This window comes from Chiloscyllium plagiosum, chromosome 19 (genome assembly GCF_004010195.1).
Source record: "Chiloscyllium plagiosum isolate BGI_BamShark_2017 chromosome 19, ASM401019v2, whole genome shotgun sequence".
In the NCBI taxonomy this organism is placed as follows: Eukaryota; Metazoa; Chordata; class Chondrichthyes; order Orectolobiformes; family Hemiscylliidae; genus Chiloscyllium; species Chiloscyllium plagiosum.
This window is the reverse complement of record NC_057728.1, coordinates 52,011,051-52,026,327: the sequence shown is the minus strand read 5'-3', so window position 1 is coordinate 52,026,327 and position 15,277 is coordinate 52,011,051. Positions and strand designations below refer to the sequence as shown.

The window sequence follows — 15,277 nt, the reverse complement described above, 5'->3', positions numbered from 1 at the left end:
TCTCTCTCTCACTCTCTCTCTCACTCTCTCTCTCACTCTCTCTCTCACTCTCTCTCTCAATATGTATTATATATATATTTGTGTCGACGTTTTAATCTCTTATAACAGTGCGTACAGCTGTTTTTATTTGGAGTCAGTGAAACAAAAGCTATTTGAATGATTCTAGTGCTGAAGCTGTTTCCTTTCACATTGCGGGCAGTTCTGTAATGTAACAAATGTTCCTATAGTTACCCATTCTATTAACAATCAACAGCAGACTCTAGTTAACCAATTAAAATGATCCTGCACTTACTCATTGCAACTTAAGTAAAGGAAGAACTCTTTTTTTAAAAGACCTTTTGAAATGAGCTTATATTGTCTTAAACTTCATGAGGTCAGCAGCATCTTAGTTGGTGGATCGTTTTTATCACTGCTTCATTTGCTTAAATGAATGTATAGTAACCCGAAAGCAAATTTCAGGCTGGATAAAAGACTTTGGAGTCAATGCAGCCCTTCCATTCCCACAGTAATCTCTTCGGATGATCTAGCCCTCAAATTCTGATGGTATTCCTTTGGTGTATCATTAATAATGCTGAATGTCCTTTTGTTGATGAGTACCTGCCAAGGTCAGCAGTCAGAAGCAGGCACACAGTTGTCTGTAGTGCCCTTTTTTTCCACAGCAAAGGGCAGCTGTAGTATAAAACAGCCATTCTGCAGCTGATAGCGTCAGTCAACAGTTGGTTTTAGATCGTCTACTGAGACCTTCAGCCGTGTTTTGATAGACTTGGTTATTTTAATATGTTCTTGATTGACCTGCTACCTTCTACCTCCTAAATGTGACAATCCAAAGCTCTGTTGCCCTTTTCTAACTTGCGTCAAATCAGGTTCACCATCAGCTTGCTGACCTACGTTGGTTCTCCCTCTGGAAGTATCCTGATTTGAGTGTTTTTTTTTAAAGACTAGATTTCCTACAGTATGGAAACGGGCCATTTGGCCCAACAGTTGCACACCGACCCTCCAGAGAGTAACCTACCTACCCATTTCCCTCTGACTAATGCACCTAACACTACAAGCAATTTAGCATGGCCAGTCCACCTGACTTGCGTATTTTTGGGAGGAAACTGGAGCACCCTGCAAACATGTGGAGAATAGGCAAACTCTGCACAGTCGCCCGAGGCTGGAATTGAATCCGGGTTCCTGGCACTGTGAGGCCACAGTGCTAACCATTGAGCTACCATGCCACCTAAATCTTCATATGCAAATCTCTCCTTGGCTTTCCCCCTATCTCTCTCATTCCTTTCAGCCCTACAACCCTGAGATCTCTGCATGTGTCTAATTCTGACGTCTTGTACGTTCTTGACTATCATTGCTGACCCTGGTATTATTTCCTTCTCATAAACCTTTTTCCTCCTTTAATTTGCCCTTAAAATCTACCTCTTTAACAAAGCTTTTGGTCACCTGGACTCATATGTACTTAAGTGGCTTGGTGTCAAATTTCATGTTCAAATTCAGTTCCGAAGAAGTCATACCAGGTTTAAAATGTTAACTGTTTTTCTCCACAGAGGCTGCCATACCTGCTGATTTTCTCCAGCGTTCTGTTTCATACTGTCTGAAAGTCATTTGTGGGGATTCTTAAAACAACTTGTATTTCCTTAGTGCTAAGTGCTGACATCAAAAGTGCTGGTCAGAACCTAACCAGGCCTTTGGCGAGCAAACTTTTGACAAACTGTTAGATGCAGTCAGATTCCACGCAGATACATTTCATGGGATGAGGGATGTGTAGAGCTCTCTACAATGAGTTGTAAATATTGCTGTTGACCCTATATGCAGCTCTGTAGAATTTTTTTTTGTCCCTGACCATTGCTTGAAAGACCCATGGTGAAGTTTGCCAGTGTGTAGTGAGCCGTTCTAAATTATCAGAGGCTGTGCCTCAGTATAAGAGTGCTGTCAGCCATCCTAATTAGCATTCCACCTCTAAATAAAAACAGAGCTTCTTATAAAGTAAATGGGGAGGTATTGTTTCCAGTGGTTGCTGGGATTGGTAATCAGAGGAGACTCCTTTAAAAGCAGTTGGTGAGAGGACCAGCCCAGAGCGACAGGAGTTTCTATTTACCCCATGACCTATGATCCTTCAGAATGGGCAGTGGAAGCAGATTCAGTAGTTTTTAAGAGGAAATTCATAAATGAATCCAGGGGAATAATTTCCAAGGTTAAGAGGAAAAGAGGAATGGGACTAATTGATCACGTGTTTAAAAGGCTAGCACACACGCATACACTAAATGGCTTCCTTCATGATTCATTCTACCTGCTGTCTTTCAATTGGTTTTCAACACGGATGGCACTTCACATGCAACTCGTTGGTTCTAAAGTGTTTGAAGCTTACAGAGGGTACCTTAAAACAAAAGCTTGTTCTTCTCCTGTAGGTCAAAGAATTCAACTTCCGTGCAAAGTGTATTTATACTGCCGTGATGGTACGCAGGGTGATTCTAGCCCAAGGGGCTAACAAAGTCGATGACAGAGATTATTACGGTAACAAGCGTTTGGAGCTGGCTGGGCAGGTGAGTTTGATTCCTCATCTCTCTTCCCTTTAACCTTTTTCTATCAAGTAACCATTATTCTCCCATTCCTGTTTGGATAATCTTTTGTGTAATGCAACCATTGATTCCTCTAGTCCAATTGGTCCCATAAACTGGGGGTTCAAGATGAGGGCCGAGCTCAGTGTGCTAATGCTCTGCATGAATTGACAGCTCCATTTGGGGCCAAGCAGTGTAAAAGGTAGAAGCGTTACACTTGTTCTTCAAGTCGGGTTTGAGCCATGTTGAGAAAGTCTTGAGGTATCAGTTTGTTACACTGCATCAATTTATATCAGGTCACTTTTACATTATGGCCTTGGGTTGAGATAAAAGTCCTGTTCTTCAAAATTGTCATATTTTCTCCTGTTTTTCCTCAGTATGCTAGTATGGACCCAATGGGCTGAATAGCCCGTTTCTGTAGTGTAAATACTATGTAAGGGAAAAGAGTCATTTTATTTTGCGCACTATATAAATGTTCTGCCGAACAACCTGGTGTAGCCACACAGAGTCCCTCAACAGAATCCATAATCCTCTGCAACAAGCCAATGTTGTATTCCCCTTCCCAGTAGGCCACAATTTTGTTCCTCCCCCCACCCCATTACACTCCAAACCTGATTTATCACCAGGCCATTTTCTGTTGACCTGACACACTCCAGTCTGATTCTCATCACTTCTCTCCCCTGCTTCCCTACCTTGCCAGCACCTCTATTGTGTGATCACCAGTTTCAGTGAAATAGAAACATTGAAAATGTAAATATTAAGGAATCGGACTTCTTAGTCCTGTTGAGAAACAGTCACCTGTCTCCCTGGCAGAGATTAGAGTGTAAGATTTCAAGTCTGCTCCTCTCTCTCATTTCTGCCTCACCCCCTGTCTCTTCATGCTCGACCATGTAAGGTATATACCCAAAAGAAATCAAACCCTGAGAGAAGTGTGTCAGCTACGGCTCAGTGGATAGTACTCTTCCCTCTGAACCACAAAGTCCCAGGTTCAAGTCCTATTCTTGGACTTAAGCATGTGATAATCAAGACTAAGACTCCAGTGTGAGACTGAGGGAGCACTGCACTTTGGTAGTGCTGTCTTTGGATGAGATATTAAACTGAGGCTCTGTTTAAGATCTAATAGAGCCATTGCATAGGAGCAGGAGAATTATTCCTGGTACCATGGCCAACTTCCATTTCTCAATCGACCTAACAAAACCATATAATATAAAAAAGAAGGTGGAATACAATAATTAAGATGTAATGTTGTGACAATCAAATCAGATGTTGAAGGTAATGGGATTTTACATGTGTTTTGTCAATAAATATAAAATAGTCACACTAAGAATTCTTTGGCTGTAGTTTATTTGAATTCAGTTTGGCTAAATAGGAACACACAAATTAGAAGCAGAAATAGCCATTTAATCCCTCAAACCTGCTCTGTTGTTCAACTAGACCATATTTGATCTGACTGTGGCCTCGACTCCGTGTTTCCATTTACCCGTGATAGCTTCTGACTCCCATGTTGGCTGAGAATATATCTGTCTCTGTCTTAAAAATATTCATTGACTTTCTCCACTGCTCTCTGGGGAAGGAAAATCCAAAGAGTCATGACCTTCTCAGAGGGAGACCCCTGTTTAAAATGTAACCCCCCCCCCCCCCCCCCAAAAACCTAGTCTGCTCGATGTTTCATTCCTATGTACACTGGTGCAACTTCTGAATTATATCTCTGTTTAAACTCTTAATGATTTTCAGTGTGACAGTGGATTTTAAAATATCTAGACGTTGTCATTTTGAAGTTAGATTACAGAAGTGCATTTGAGAAAATTGGGTTGTGAGATGATACTGAATAACCCAAAGAGGGAGGCATTGCTTCTATATTGGGAATGTAATGGAATAAAGGATGCTGTGTTCAAAATTATAGAGACAATGAGTTTTAATTCCAGACCACATGGGATGGAGCAAATCAGAATCTGCATTAGCTTGTAGATAAGAGTAGGGCAGCTAACAGTGAGCCTAATTCCATAGTCCTGCCTTAAGTCCTTCACCACTAGAGATTTGATAGGCTTGGAGCCAGTGGAGATGTTTGTAGAACCTGCCAGTTTTCTGGCTTAATCTTTCACCTTAATATTCTGTGTTTTTTTAATGTGTTCATTATTTCCTCAGCATTTCCCTATTCTTTGCCAGCAGTTTTTGTCTTAATGCTGCTCGCTTTGTTGGTGAGAGATATGGAATGGTCCCAAAATCAGGGCACCCTGGAAAGCAAGGGATTTCCCCAGTGACAAAAGAATAAAACGTTGACTTTGGAGATTGTCTAATCCTCCCCACTCCACTAATGTAATTAAATCTGCCCTCCTGTCTTTAAATTCACAACTAGGTTATGTGAAAAGAGAATTGGCACTCGGAAGGTTTCAAAGATAAATAGAGGATCTCGAGGTACCTAATTAGAATTCCCTGACATTAAGCTAATTAGCGATGGATATTTTAATTTCTATATTAAATATGTAATTGTTTTTCATGTATGTTAATACCATTGACTAGCTGTTTGCAGATGAACTAATTATTTCTAAAGCGTACCAGATTTATGGAAACCAAAAGTAAACCTAATATGAATGTTATCGTGGACTCTTCATTCCCCCTCTCCTAAAAAGCTCTAGCTCTGCTTTCATTCCTTCCTCTTCTGTTCTACAGCTTCTGTCTCTGCTTTTTGAAGATTTGTTCAAAAAGTTCAATTCTGAGCTGAAGAAGATTGCTGACCAGATTATTCCCAAGCAGCGGGCAGCCCAGTTTGATGTTGTGAAGCACATGCGGCAAGACCAGATCACTAATGGCATGGTTAATGCCATATCAACCGTAAGCATTTGTGTTCCTTTGCGGTTGACCTGTAATTCTTTCAGTTTTGTTTTATTTCTCAAATAAATTAAGATAGAAAGCAGAATGTGCAATGAAAATCAAACCAAATGGGCAGAGGAACTTTACAGCTTAGTTGTGAAGTGTAATGTTGAGATTGAAAGGCTATAAAGTGACTAATTGAAAGGTGAGATGCTGTTCTTCAAGCTTTCATTGAACTTCCCTAGAACAATGCAAAAGACTAAGGACTGAAATGTTAGTGTCAGAGTAAGGTAATGAATTAAAATGGTACTAAAAGGAAAGTCAGGGTCATGCTTGCGGATTGAATGGGAGTGTTCTGCAAAGCGGTCTCCCACTATTGAGGAGACCCCGTTGTAAGCAGCAAAGAGTATATTAAATTGAACATACATTAAAAACCTTGGAGGTAGGGAAAATGGCAGAAAATGAAGACAAGGGGAGCCCTGTTGTAATTCTGGGAGAGAGGGTAAGAGTGACAGCAGACTTGCTAGTGGGCCCTGAAACATAAGCTTGAATGTGTTCTGGATCTTTTTACATGCACTATTCTTTTCCTGAGCAATTATCTACGATTATTGAAAGAGCTGTTTCATGCAACATTACATTGTCTTTTTATATTTGAATAAAATTTTCTTGCTTCTTCCCTAACTGGTGCCTTGTTTAGGAATTTTGCCTAAATGGTACAATTCTCGAAGTGTTCCCACTATTTAATTTCTTGTAGGGGAATTGGTCTCTCAAAAGATTCAAAATGGACCGTCAGGGTGTTACTCAGGTGCTGTCTCGTTTGTCTTATATTGCTGCCCTGGGTATGATGACCAGGATCTCCTCTCAGTTTGAAAAGACGAGAAAAGTGAGTGGTCCCAGATCGCTTCAGCCATCACAATGGGGGATGCTGTGCCCATCAGACACACCTGAAGGAGAGGTAAATATTCCATCTTTGAGATTTTTAAACCTGTGTTATATGAAAAATTCCCATTCAACTGAAATTGTGAATGCAATATTATCAACAATGCTTACAGGGTAGCAATTTACAGGGGAAAGAGTAGGGGTATGTGAATCGTTGTATCGTGCCCTTTCAGTGAGCTGGCACAAGCACACTGGATCAAATGGTCACCTGCTGAGAGTTAAAATTCAATGATTACATGGACTGTATACATTTATTATCCGTACCTAGATGCCCTTGAGAAAGTGATAATGAGCTGTTTTCTTGAATTGCTTCAGTCCATTTGCTGCAGGTAGACCCACAACGTTGCTTTTCCTATCAAAGTGGATAACTTCACACTGATTCCTTCAGCCATGTTCTTGTCCTTTCACTTAGCCTGTCCAATGAGTTTTGCTTGGAACTTGCTTGTGGTGGTCTTCACAATTCCCATTCTCACCTAGTTTAGTGGCAGCAGCAAATTTTGGAAATAACTAGTTTTTGAGAAGATTTATAGCTCAGGTTAAGTCTGGATGTAGGTTTGCTCGCTGAGCTGGAAGGTTTGTTTTCAGAGGTTTCGTCACCATACTAGGTAAAATCTTCAGTGAGCCTCTGAATGAAGCATTGGTGGTGTAGCCCGCTTTCTGTTTGTATGTTTGAGTTTCCTTGGGTTGGTAATATCATTTCCTGTGGTGACATCATTTCCTATGGTGATATCACTTCCTGTTCTTTTTCTCAGAGGGTGGTAGATGGAATCCAAGTCAATGTGTTTGTTGATAGATACAGTTGAGGAAGGACACTACTTCAACTGGGATGACACATCCATCCTAAGACAAGCCAAACTGAGACACGCACAAGAATTCCTAGAAGCATGGCATTCCAACCGGAACTCTATCAACAAACACTGACTTGGATCCCATGTACCACTCCCTGGCAGAACAGGAAATGACATCACCATAGGAAATGACATCACCAACCCAAGGAAACTCAAACATATAAATAGAAAGAGGGCTCCACCACCAGTGCTTCACTTGGAGGCTCACTGAAGATGTTACCTATTATGGTGACAAAACGTCTGAAAACGAACCTTCCAGCTCAGTGAGCAAACCTACATCCAAAATTTGGAAATATTGCAAATGTTCCCCACATCCAAATCATTGATATAGATTGTGACCAGCTTTGACCCTTGCAGTACTCTGCTGTAAATACCCTGCCATCCTGGGAATGAGATTTGCAAAATGCACTGCAGAAATTCATCAAAGACCCTTAGGCAGCACCTTCTAAACCCATGATCATTGCTATCTAGAAGGACAAAGGCACTAGTTTCATGGGAACACCATAACCAGATCTCAAAGCCATTCACCGTCCTGACTTGAACCTACTGAAAATTCATATAAGCCACATCCAGTGTTTTCCTTCGTTACAAGAAACATCCTTAAAAATACCCTGGCAGATTTGACTGGCCATTAGCTTAAACTCCACCTTCCCAGTTTGACGTTGCCATTCCTTCAGTGTCATTAGATCAAAATCCTGGAATTCCATCTCTAATGGCATTTGTGGGTCTGCCTACAGCACATGGACTGGCAGTGATTCATACATCTCAAATCAATTTTTTAAAAACACTATCTCTCTCACCCTCTGTATCTCTCTCTCTCACCCTCTGTGTGTGTCTCTCTCTCACCCTCTGTCTCTCTCACTCTCTTAACCCCACTCCCATATGTTCTAAATTTCTGCACAGGTCCTCAGCAAAAACCTACTGAAAATCCATATAAGCCACATCCAGTGTTTTCCTTTGTTACAAGGAACATCCTTAAAAATACCCTGGCGGATTTGACTGGCCATTAGCTTAAACTCCACCTTCCCAGTTTATCCCTTGAATCCCAGACAGATTTAAAAGCAGCCTTAAATATTTCCAGCAATGAAACATCCACAATCCATAGGGTAAAGAATTCCAAAGATTCACTACCTTTTTGGGTTCAGAAATATCTCTTCACCTTTGACATTGACCTTCTTTTGAGACTGTGCTGCTTGGTGAGGCCACTTTTGGAATACTGCATTCAATTCTGATCTCCTTGCTATAGGAAAGATGTTGTCAACCTTGCAAGGGTTCAGGAAAGACTTACAGGATGGTGCTGAGGTCTGAGAGTTTGGGCCAAGTCAAAGGCTAAATAGGCTGGGGCTTTTTTTTTCCCCTGGAGCCTCTGAGGCTGAGGGGTGACCTTTACTGAGGTTTAATTAATCATGAGGAGCATGGATAGGGTGAATAGCCAAGGTTTTTTTCCCAGGGTAGGGGAATCCGAAGCTAGAGGGCAGAGGTTTAAGATGTTAGGGGAAAAACTTAAGGGGACCTGGGGGAAACTTCTTCATGCAGGGGGTGTTGCACGTATGGAAAGAGATGATGATGGAGGCAGGTACAATTACAACATTTAAAAAGCATCTGGACAGACACATGGGGGGTTTAGAGGGATAATATGCCAAATGCTGGCAAATGAGACTAGATCATTTTAGGATGTCTGATGAGTTAGACTAAAGAGTCTGTTCCTGTGTTGTATAAATCTATGCTGTGTTCTAGATTCTCCAAAGTCAACCAGTGATTCAGTGTAAATTCTGTAAAACCCCTTCAGAAGCTTATGTTTTCCAGTACAATTGCCTCTTACTTGCTGGGGTTTAGAGGAATAAAGATCCAATTTAGTCAGCCTTTCAACAAAATACATCCCTGTTCTCTTAGGGTCTTCAATATAAAAATCTCCTTCCTTGGATATTGAAATCAAAACTGTACACTGTGTCATCATAAAAACACAAGATCCTGAAAATTAGCAACATGAATATGACACTTGCTCTCTGAAGCCTGCTGACTCATTCAATAGATCTTGGTTGATCTGATTTTGACCTTTAACTACACTTTCCGATCTAGCCCCACAACCCTTAACTCGCTTGTCAGTCGTGTATCTGCCGGACTCTGCCTTGAATTTGTTCAATGAACGAATATTGAATTTATCCAGCGCTCTCTGAGGAAGAACAGTCCAAACATGATAATCCTCTGTGACACCACCTTTGTGGTGATTTTAAGATTTCTTATTTTTAGACCATAAGACTCAGGAGCAGAAAGTAGGCCATTCGGCCCATTGATTTTGCTCTGCTCATCAAAGCTGTCATAGCTGATCTGATTTTTAATTCACTTTGCTGCCATTTCCCCTTTAACCTTTGATTCCCTTACTGATTAAAACTGTCAATTTCAACCCTTAATATACATATCAACCCAGCTCTTCACCCCTCTGTGTGGTAAAGAATTTGAAAGAAGAAATTCCTTTTCAACTCTCTTAAAATGGGTAACCCTTTACTTTCAGAACATGCCATCTGGTCCTAGACATTCCCATGTGGGGAAACACTTGTCCGCGTGACTTGCATCCTGTCAAGCCCCTAAGAATCTTGTTTTTCACCATATACCCAATTGTACTCCAGTCCCCTTGCAATTAAAGGCTAATGTGTCATTTAGCTTCTTCATTGCTTGCTACACCTGCATGCCTGTTTTATGTTCCTTGTACAAGTACATCTACATCCCTCCAAAAAACAACTGTTCCAAATTTCACATCTTAAAACATTGTAATTTTCGATTTCTAACAACTAAGGTGAATAACCTTTTACTGCCCGACATTATATTCCAACTGCCACTGTGTTGCCCATTCAATTTTCAGTTGTCCTATCTATATCACTTTGCAACCTGAGTCCTGCTCACAGTTTTGTATTACCACCAGACCAAGAAACATCACTCTCAGCAGCTTTGTCACCTTATTAACATATCTTTCCATTACGTACTTAACTAAATTCCATCCTCATTGGAAAACTGTGGCCTGTCACCTGAATTCATAATTTTTGCTCTGATTTGTTTTCCTACAACAGGTATCCACATTTTTAACTCCCCTCATTACAGAATCCAATAATGATTCAACATTCAACCCATCCCTATAACAGTTCTTCATTTTGAGACCTACTCCGTTTTTAAGAATGGGATTTTAAATTTAACCATCAAGACTACTCACTTAGAGGTGTGAGGGGCTTGAATTTTCCTGAACTCTGCTATAGTCCAAGTGGTAAAATATTTTTATCCTGGATCAGGCCTGCCTCTCTTCACAGTGCAAGTGAACAATTTGTAGTTTCCGTTGTAACATCATGGCCTTTGTTTCTGCTGTAAATGCAGGCTTGCGGTTTGGTGAAAAATCTGGCTTTGATGACCCACATCACAACAGATATGGAAGATGGCCCCATAATTAAACTCGCCTTTAATCTTGGTGTCGAAGATGTAAATCTGCTCTGTGGGGAAGAACTGTCATATCCAAGTGTGTTCATTGTATTTCTAAATGGTAAGCAACTCTTAACTTGGTTCTGTTCATTCAAGCTGAATATATTTACAATCAGTATGAGTTCATAGGGGACTTACTAAAAAGGCTAACACATGGCTTATGCCATAGAACACCTAACGTATCCACAAATGTTACCCAGACTGTTCTGAACATTGTACTTTTATGGTTTATGATCTTCAGTTCGAATTTGTCCCAAACTCATTGCATGTGACTCTTCTCAAACTTTGTAAGGATCTGGACTGAATTTCCAATATCTTTGCTATATTTCCCTGAGGTGCAGCTTGACATCAGGATGAGGGCTGGACAGGGCAGCCTCCCCAAGTCCCACTATAAATTTTGATGTTAAACGCCCTCCTCTTTTAAAGTGATAATAATTATTCTGGCAGCTCAGTTAACATTTGCATCTATTATGGTATGTTGTTTTTGGGAAGTGGATTGCTGTTTGAGAGAATAAGCTCTTCTGGTATTTTATTCACTAATGGCTTTGGACACACTCTATCTGGGCATTTATTGCCTATTCGTAGTATTTAGTATTAAAAGCTTGTTTTAATGTGAATGTTTTACAGATAAGTGTCCTTCATTGTCTTTGCATTTCTTGGCTTGTGGTAGGGGGAGTTTTTTCTGCATTGAGTAGGCAACAATCATTTTATGCAGATTGTGATCTTTTAATGTTAAATGCTCTTTTTGTTTTGTTTTCCTGCTCCTTTTGTGTAAATAACAAGAGGAGCCAAAAATTTTAGCAAAGTTATAGGAAGGATATTATTAAGCTGGAGAGGGTTCAGAAGAGATTTACCAGGGTGTTGCCAGGAATATGGAGGGTTTGAATTATAAGGAGAGCCTGGATAGGCTGGGACTACTTTCACTGAATTGTAGGAGGTTGAGAGGTGACCTTTTATTGAGGTTTATAAAATCATGAGAGGTGTAGCTAAGGTGAATAGCCAGTGTGTTTTCCCTAGGGTGGGGGATTTCAAGACTAGGGGGCATATTTTTAATGTGAGAGGAGAAAGACTTAAAAAAGACACAAGGGGCAATTCTTTTTACAGAGTGGTTTGTGTCTGGAATGAACTTTCTGTGGAATGAACTTCGAGTAGTCGATGCATGAACAATTAGAATGTTTAAAGGACATTTAGATAAGTACGTGAATAAGAAATGTTTGGAGGGATGTGGGCCAAGCGCAAGCAGGTGGGACTAGTTTTAGTTTGGGATTATGTTTGGCATGGACTGTTTGGACCGAAGGGTCTGTTTCCATGCTGTATGACCATGAATGTGACTAAAGTTGTTAAACAAATTCCTTGTTTGAAAGTCTGAAGAAATTCAGAAGATATGAAAAGAAATAACTCTGTTGAACATCAAACCTCTCCAATTGCAAAAGGGGTAGAGCTTTACACCACATCACCCTCGTCCGTGGGCATCTTGCATAATTTTGAAAGTGGAACGCTCTGTGTTGACTTAATTTCTTCCACTGTTACCGTATCATGGGCGTTGATGACTGTAACACAAAAACAGTGCTCAGGCCAACGGGATAATTTCCTTTCACGTCTCTGTCAACATCTTGGCCAAGTCTCTGAATAGTGGAAAGAGTAGAGGGAACATCTGTCCCGAGGGGTCGGGATGTTAGGGCCAGAAGGAAATACAAAGTTACAAATCCTTGAAGGCGACTGGGCAAACTGATCAGGTGCTTAAGAAAGCCTTTGGGATACCTGGCATTGTGAATAGAGATTTTGAATAAAAATAATTGCAAAGGTTTTAAGAATTACTCGTGAGGCCTCAGCTGAAATATTTTAAACATCTCTGAGCATGACACTTTAGGGAGGAGGTCAGGGTCTCATAGGTTGGGGAATTTTACCATGGTGATATCGGGGTTGAAAAACTTCAGTTATGTGGGGAGATCGGAGCAGCTAGAGCTGTTCTCCTTTCAGTAGAAAAGATTAGATAGAGATCTGATTGTGGAACTGAAAATTGAGGGATTCTGATAGTGTGAAAAAGCAATTTGTTATTCCTTTGTCAGCTGGATCAGTAACCAGAGGGACTTGATCTAAAATATTTGGCGTCTAAAATAATTGAAAAAAGAATGAGAAAGGAAATGGGAAGTCTTTTTTTTTGGCACAGAGGTTTGTTAGGGTTGGAAATCCTTGAAAGTAGTTGAATTTGACTTTGTAGGAACTTCCATGATTGAGCATGTATGGAACGGGGCTAATTTTTAGAATTATGGGGAGGTATAGTGGGATTAAGTTAAGTAGATTTTTCAAAGAGTTGTCACACCTGCAGTGGGCTGAATGGCCTGCATCTATTTTGTAATTATATTCAACGCCTACAATCTTAATGTATTCTCTCCCTCTCTGTGCTGACCTCAAAAGGTAACATCTTGGGTGTGATACACGATCATCAGAAACTGGTGAAGACGTTCCGTTTGATGCGCCGAGCAGGATACATCAATGAATTTGTTTCTATCTCTACAAATCTGACAGATCGCTGTGTTTATATTTCCTCTGATGGAGGCAGACTTTGCAGGTATTAAAAGCACTGGTTAATCACTTGAGCAACTTATGGCAAAGCTCTGTTAATCCTGTTGGTAGCATGTAGAGCATCTTCAAATTCCGTACAGTTCATCTAAGACAACGACAATGTGTGAATCTGCCCCATTTTATTTAATAAAGCTTTTAATAATAACACCGGATTTAAGGAGAAACAAGACAAGATTGAGAGAGAGGTCGCGGAGAGTTTCCATGAAGAGGGAATTTGAGAATAGAAGTGCGGTGATTGTTCCATGGATTGGGGACACAGGAAGTGCAGTGCAGAGTGTGAGAGGGGCAGCAGCTTGTGTTGGGCAATTTATGCTTATAGGTGTATTAATAATCTGAAATCAAGAAATGGAAAAATTCTTACTATTCTTGGCAAATGGTCATCTGGAATGCACTGCTTGAGATGAGAGCAGATTCAGTGATAACTTATTTGTGTTTTCGTATGCATTTGTACTTAATTAAGGTACCAAATAAAAAATTGAAGGGCTATGGTCAAAAAGAAAGTGAGTGGGACTGATTGGATCATCCTTTGCGAGAGCCATTCCAGGCACAATGAGCCAAATATCCTTCTCCTTTATCATGTGATTCCATAATAATAAAAAATGGAACTCCAAGACATTTCTCTCCAAGAAGTGAATAATGCAAACAAAAGTTAGATTCTGATTTGTGTGAGGCAGTATAAGACAAGCGATCCAAAGTTTGGTCAGTGGGGTATGTTTTAAAAAGCCTCTTAAAGAAGGAGAGAGTGTAGAGTGGCAGGCAGGATCAGAATGGGAATTCTCGAGCTTAGAGCATAAGTAGCTGAACTCGCATCATTGACAACTGAAACTGTTAAAATTGGATATATTCAAGAGACAAGAAGTGAAAGATGAGCAGTTTGGATGAGGTAAAGAACAGTAGGAAGAGGCTTATCTGAAACACAACATCATAAACAGCCTGTTTCAATGCTGTGAATGTTACTTGATGTATAGCACCTGTTCATTTGGGGACATCTACTGACATTTCACAGTTCATCAAGCTAAAGCTCTGGGTGATAAGTAGTTCCGACCTTGATACTTTGTGACTTTGTGTTTAAAGCATCAGTAAGCTACATTAATTAAGTTTTGGCCCTAATAATTGTTACACATCTTGCATCCAGAGACAATATAAATAAGACTAAACTAGATTGCAAACGCAGGACTAATTTTTCAGAAGTGTCCAAGAGCATTACAACTTATTTGTTTTATTCTTTCATGGATAAAAGTGCAAGAGACAATATTAAATTCTTGATGTCTTCCCCACTCGTCATGCTGCATTTGCATTATCAGTCCTATTCAATACTATTAAGTTATTTCATAAAGAAAAATCTCATTCCTTTCTGTTTTGTGACTTTGTTCCACAGTTGGCGAGGTAATGGAATTTCTGTTTGCCCTATCCTGTAATGCTATACTTGGATTGCATTATTCTGATACAGTACTTAACTTTTTAAGATGTGCCCATTGAAACTTGAGGAAGTGTTTGTGCTTTATTTTTATACGAGTACCTACTGTTTATTTTCTGCTCTGTACTGGTGCTCGCTGTGCAAATAGTGAGCTTGCTGATGATCAGATGTTGCATGCCGTTCTTTGTCTTGTAGGGTTGCTCCGGTGATAGTGGTACAGCGTGCAGGGATACATGTCCCCATGTCAGGCGCTGCAAACAGAGATCCGAAACGCTTTCATAAATCTGCTCATTTTCATTAAGCCTTTCCAAGTATGCTCATTTTCACTGGTGCTCTCTATTGACTGAAAGATGGGCTGTGGTCTCCCTTGCATTTACCTGATCTGGTTTTGAGCAGTAAATATAAAATTTCATTTTGGGGTTGGGAACATCAGCCAATCTATTTTTAAAAATAAAAGGTTGGAAATATTTGAAGATTATGAAAGTTGCACTGGCGATGTTGAAATTTTGAAGGTATAATGCAGATTAGAACAAGGATTTGAACTTGGTTTTAACACAGGATTGTTCAATCTTTTTAGCTTGGGTGGCCACATTTCAATGTTTCTCTCACTCGATGGGTGATGGGGGCAGCTGGTAAAATGTTTTAAGAAAGTAAATTTT

The 15,277-nt window shown here is 40.2% G+C and overlaps 1 protein-coding gene across 1 annotated transcript in view; it reads left to right on the top strand.

The window, feature by feature from the left end:
• Positions 1-15,277, top strand: part of polr3b (polymerase (RNA) III (DNA directed) polypeptide B) — a 95,219-nt gene that overhangs the window by 29,879 nt on the left and 50,063 nt on the right. The window contains exons 12-16 of the mRNA XM_043709862.1: positions 2,403-2,537; positions 5,223-5,384; positions 6,118-6,318; positions 10,514-10,676; positions 13,034-13,187. Of these exons, the coding sequence (XP_043565797.1) occupies positions 2,403-2,537; positions 5,223-5,384; positions 6,118-6,318; positions 10,514-10,676; positions 13,034-13,187 (815 nt within the window). The remainder of the gene's footprint in view (positions 1-2,402; positions 2,538-5,222; positions 5,385-6,117; positions 6,319-10,513; positions 10,677-13,033; positions 13,188-15,277) is intronic.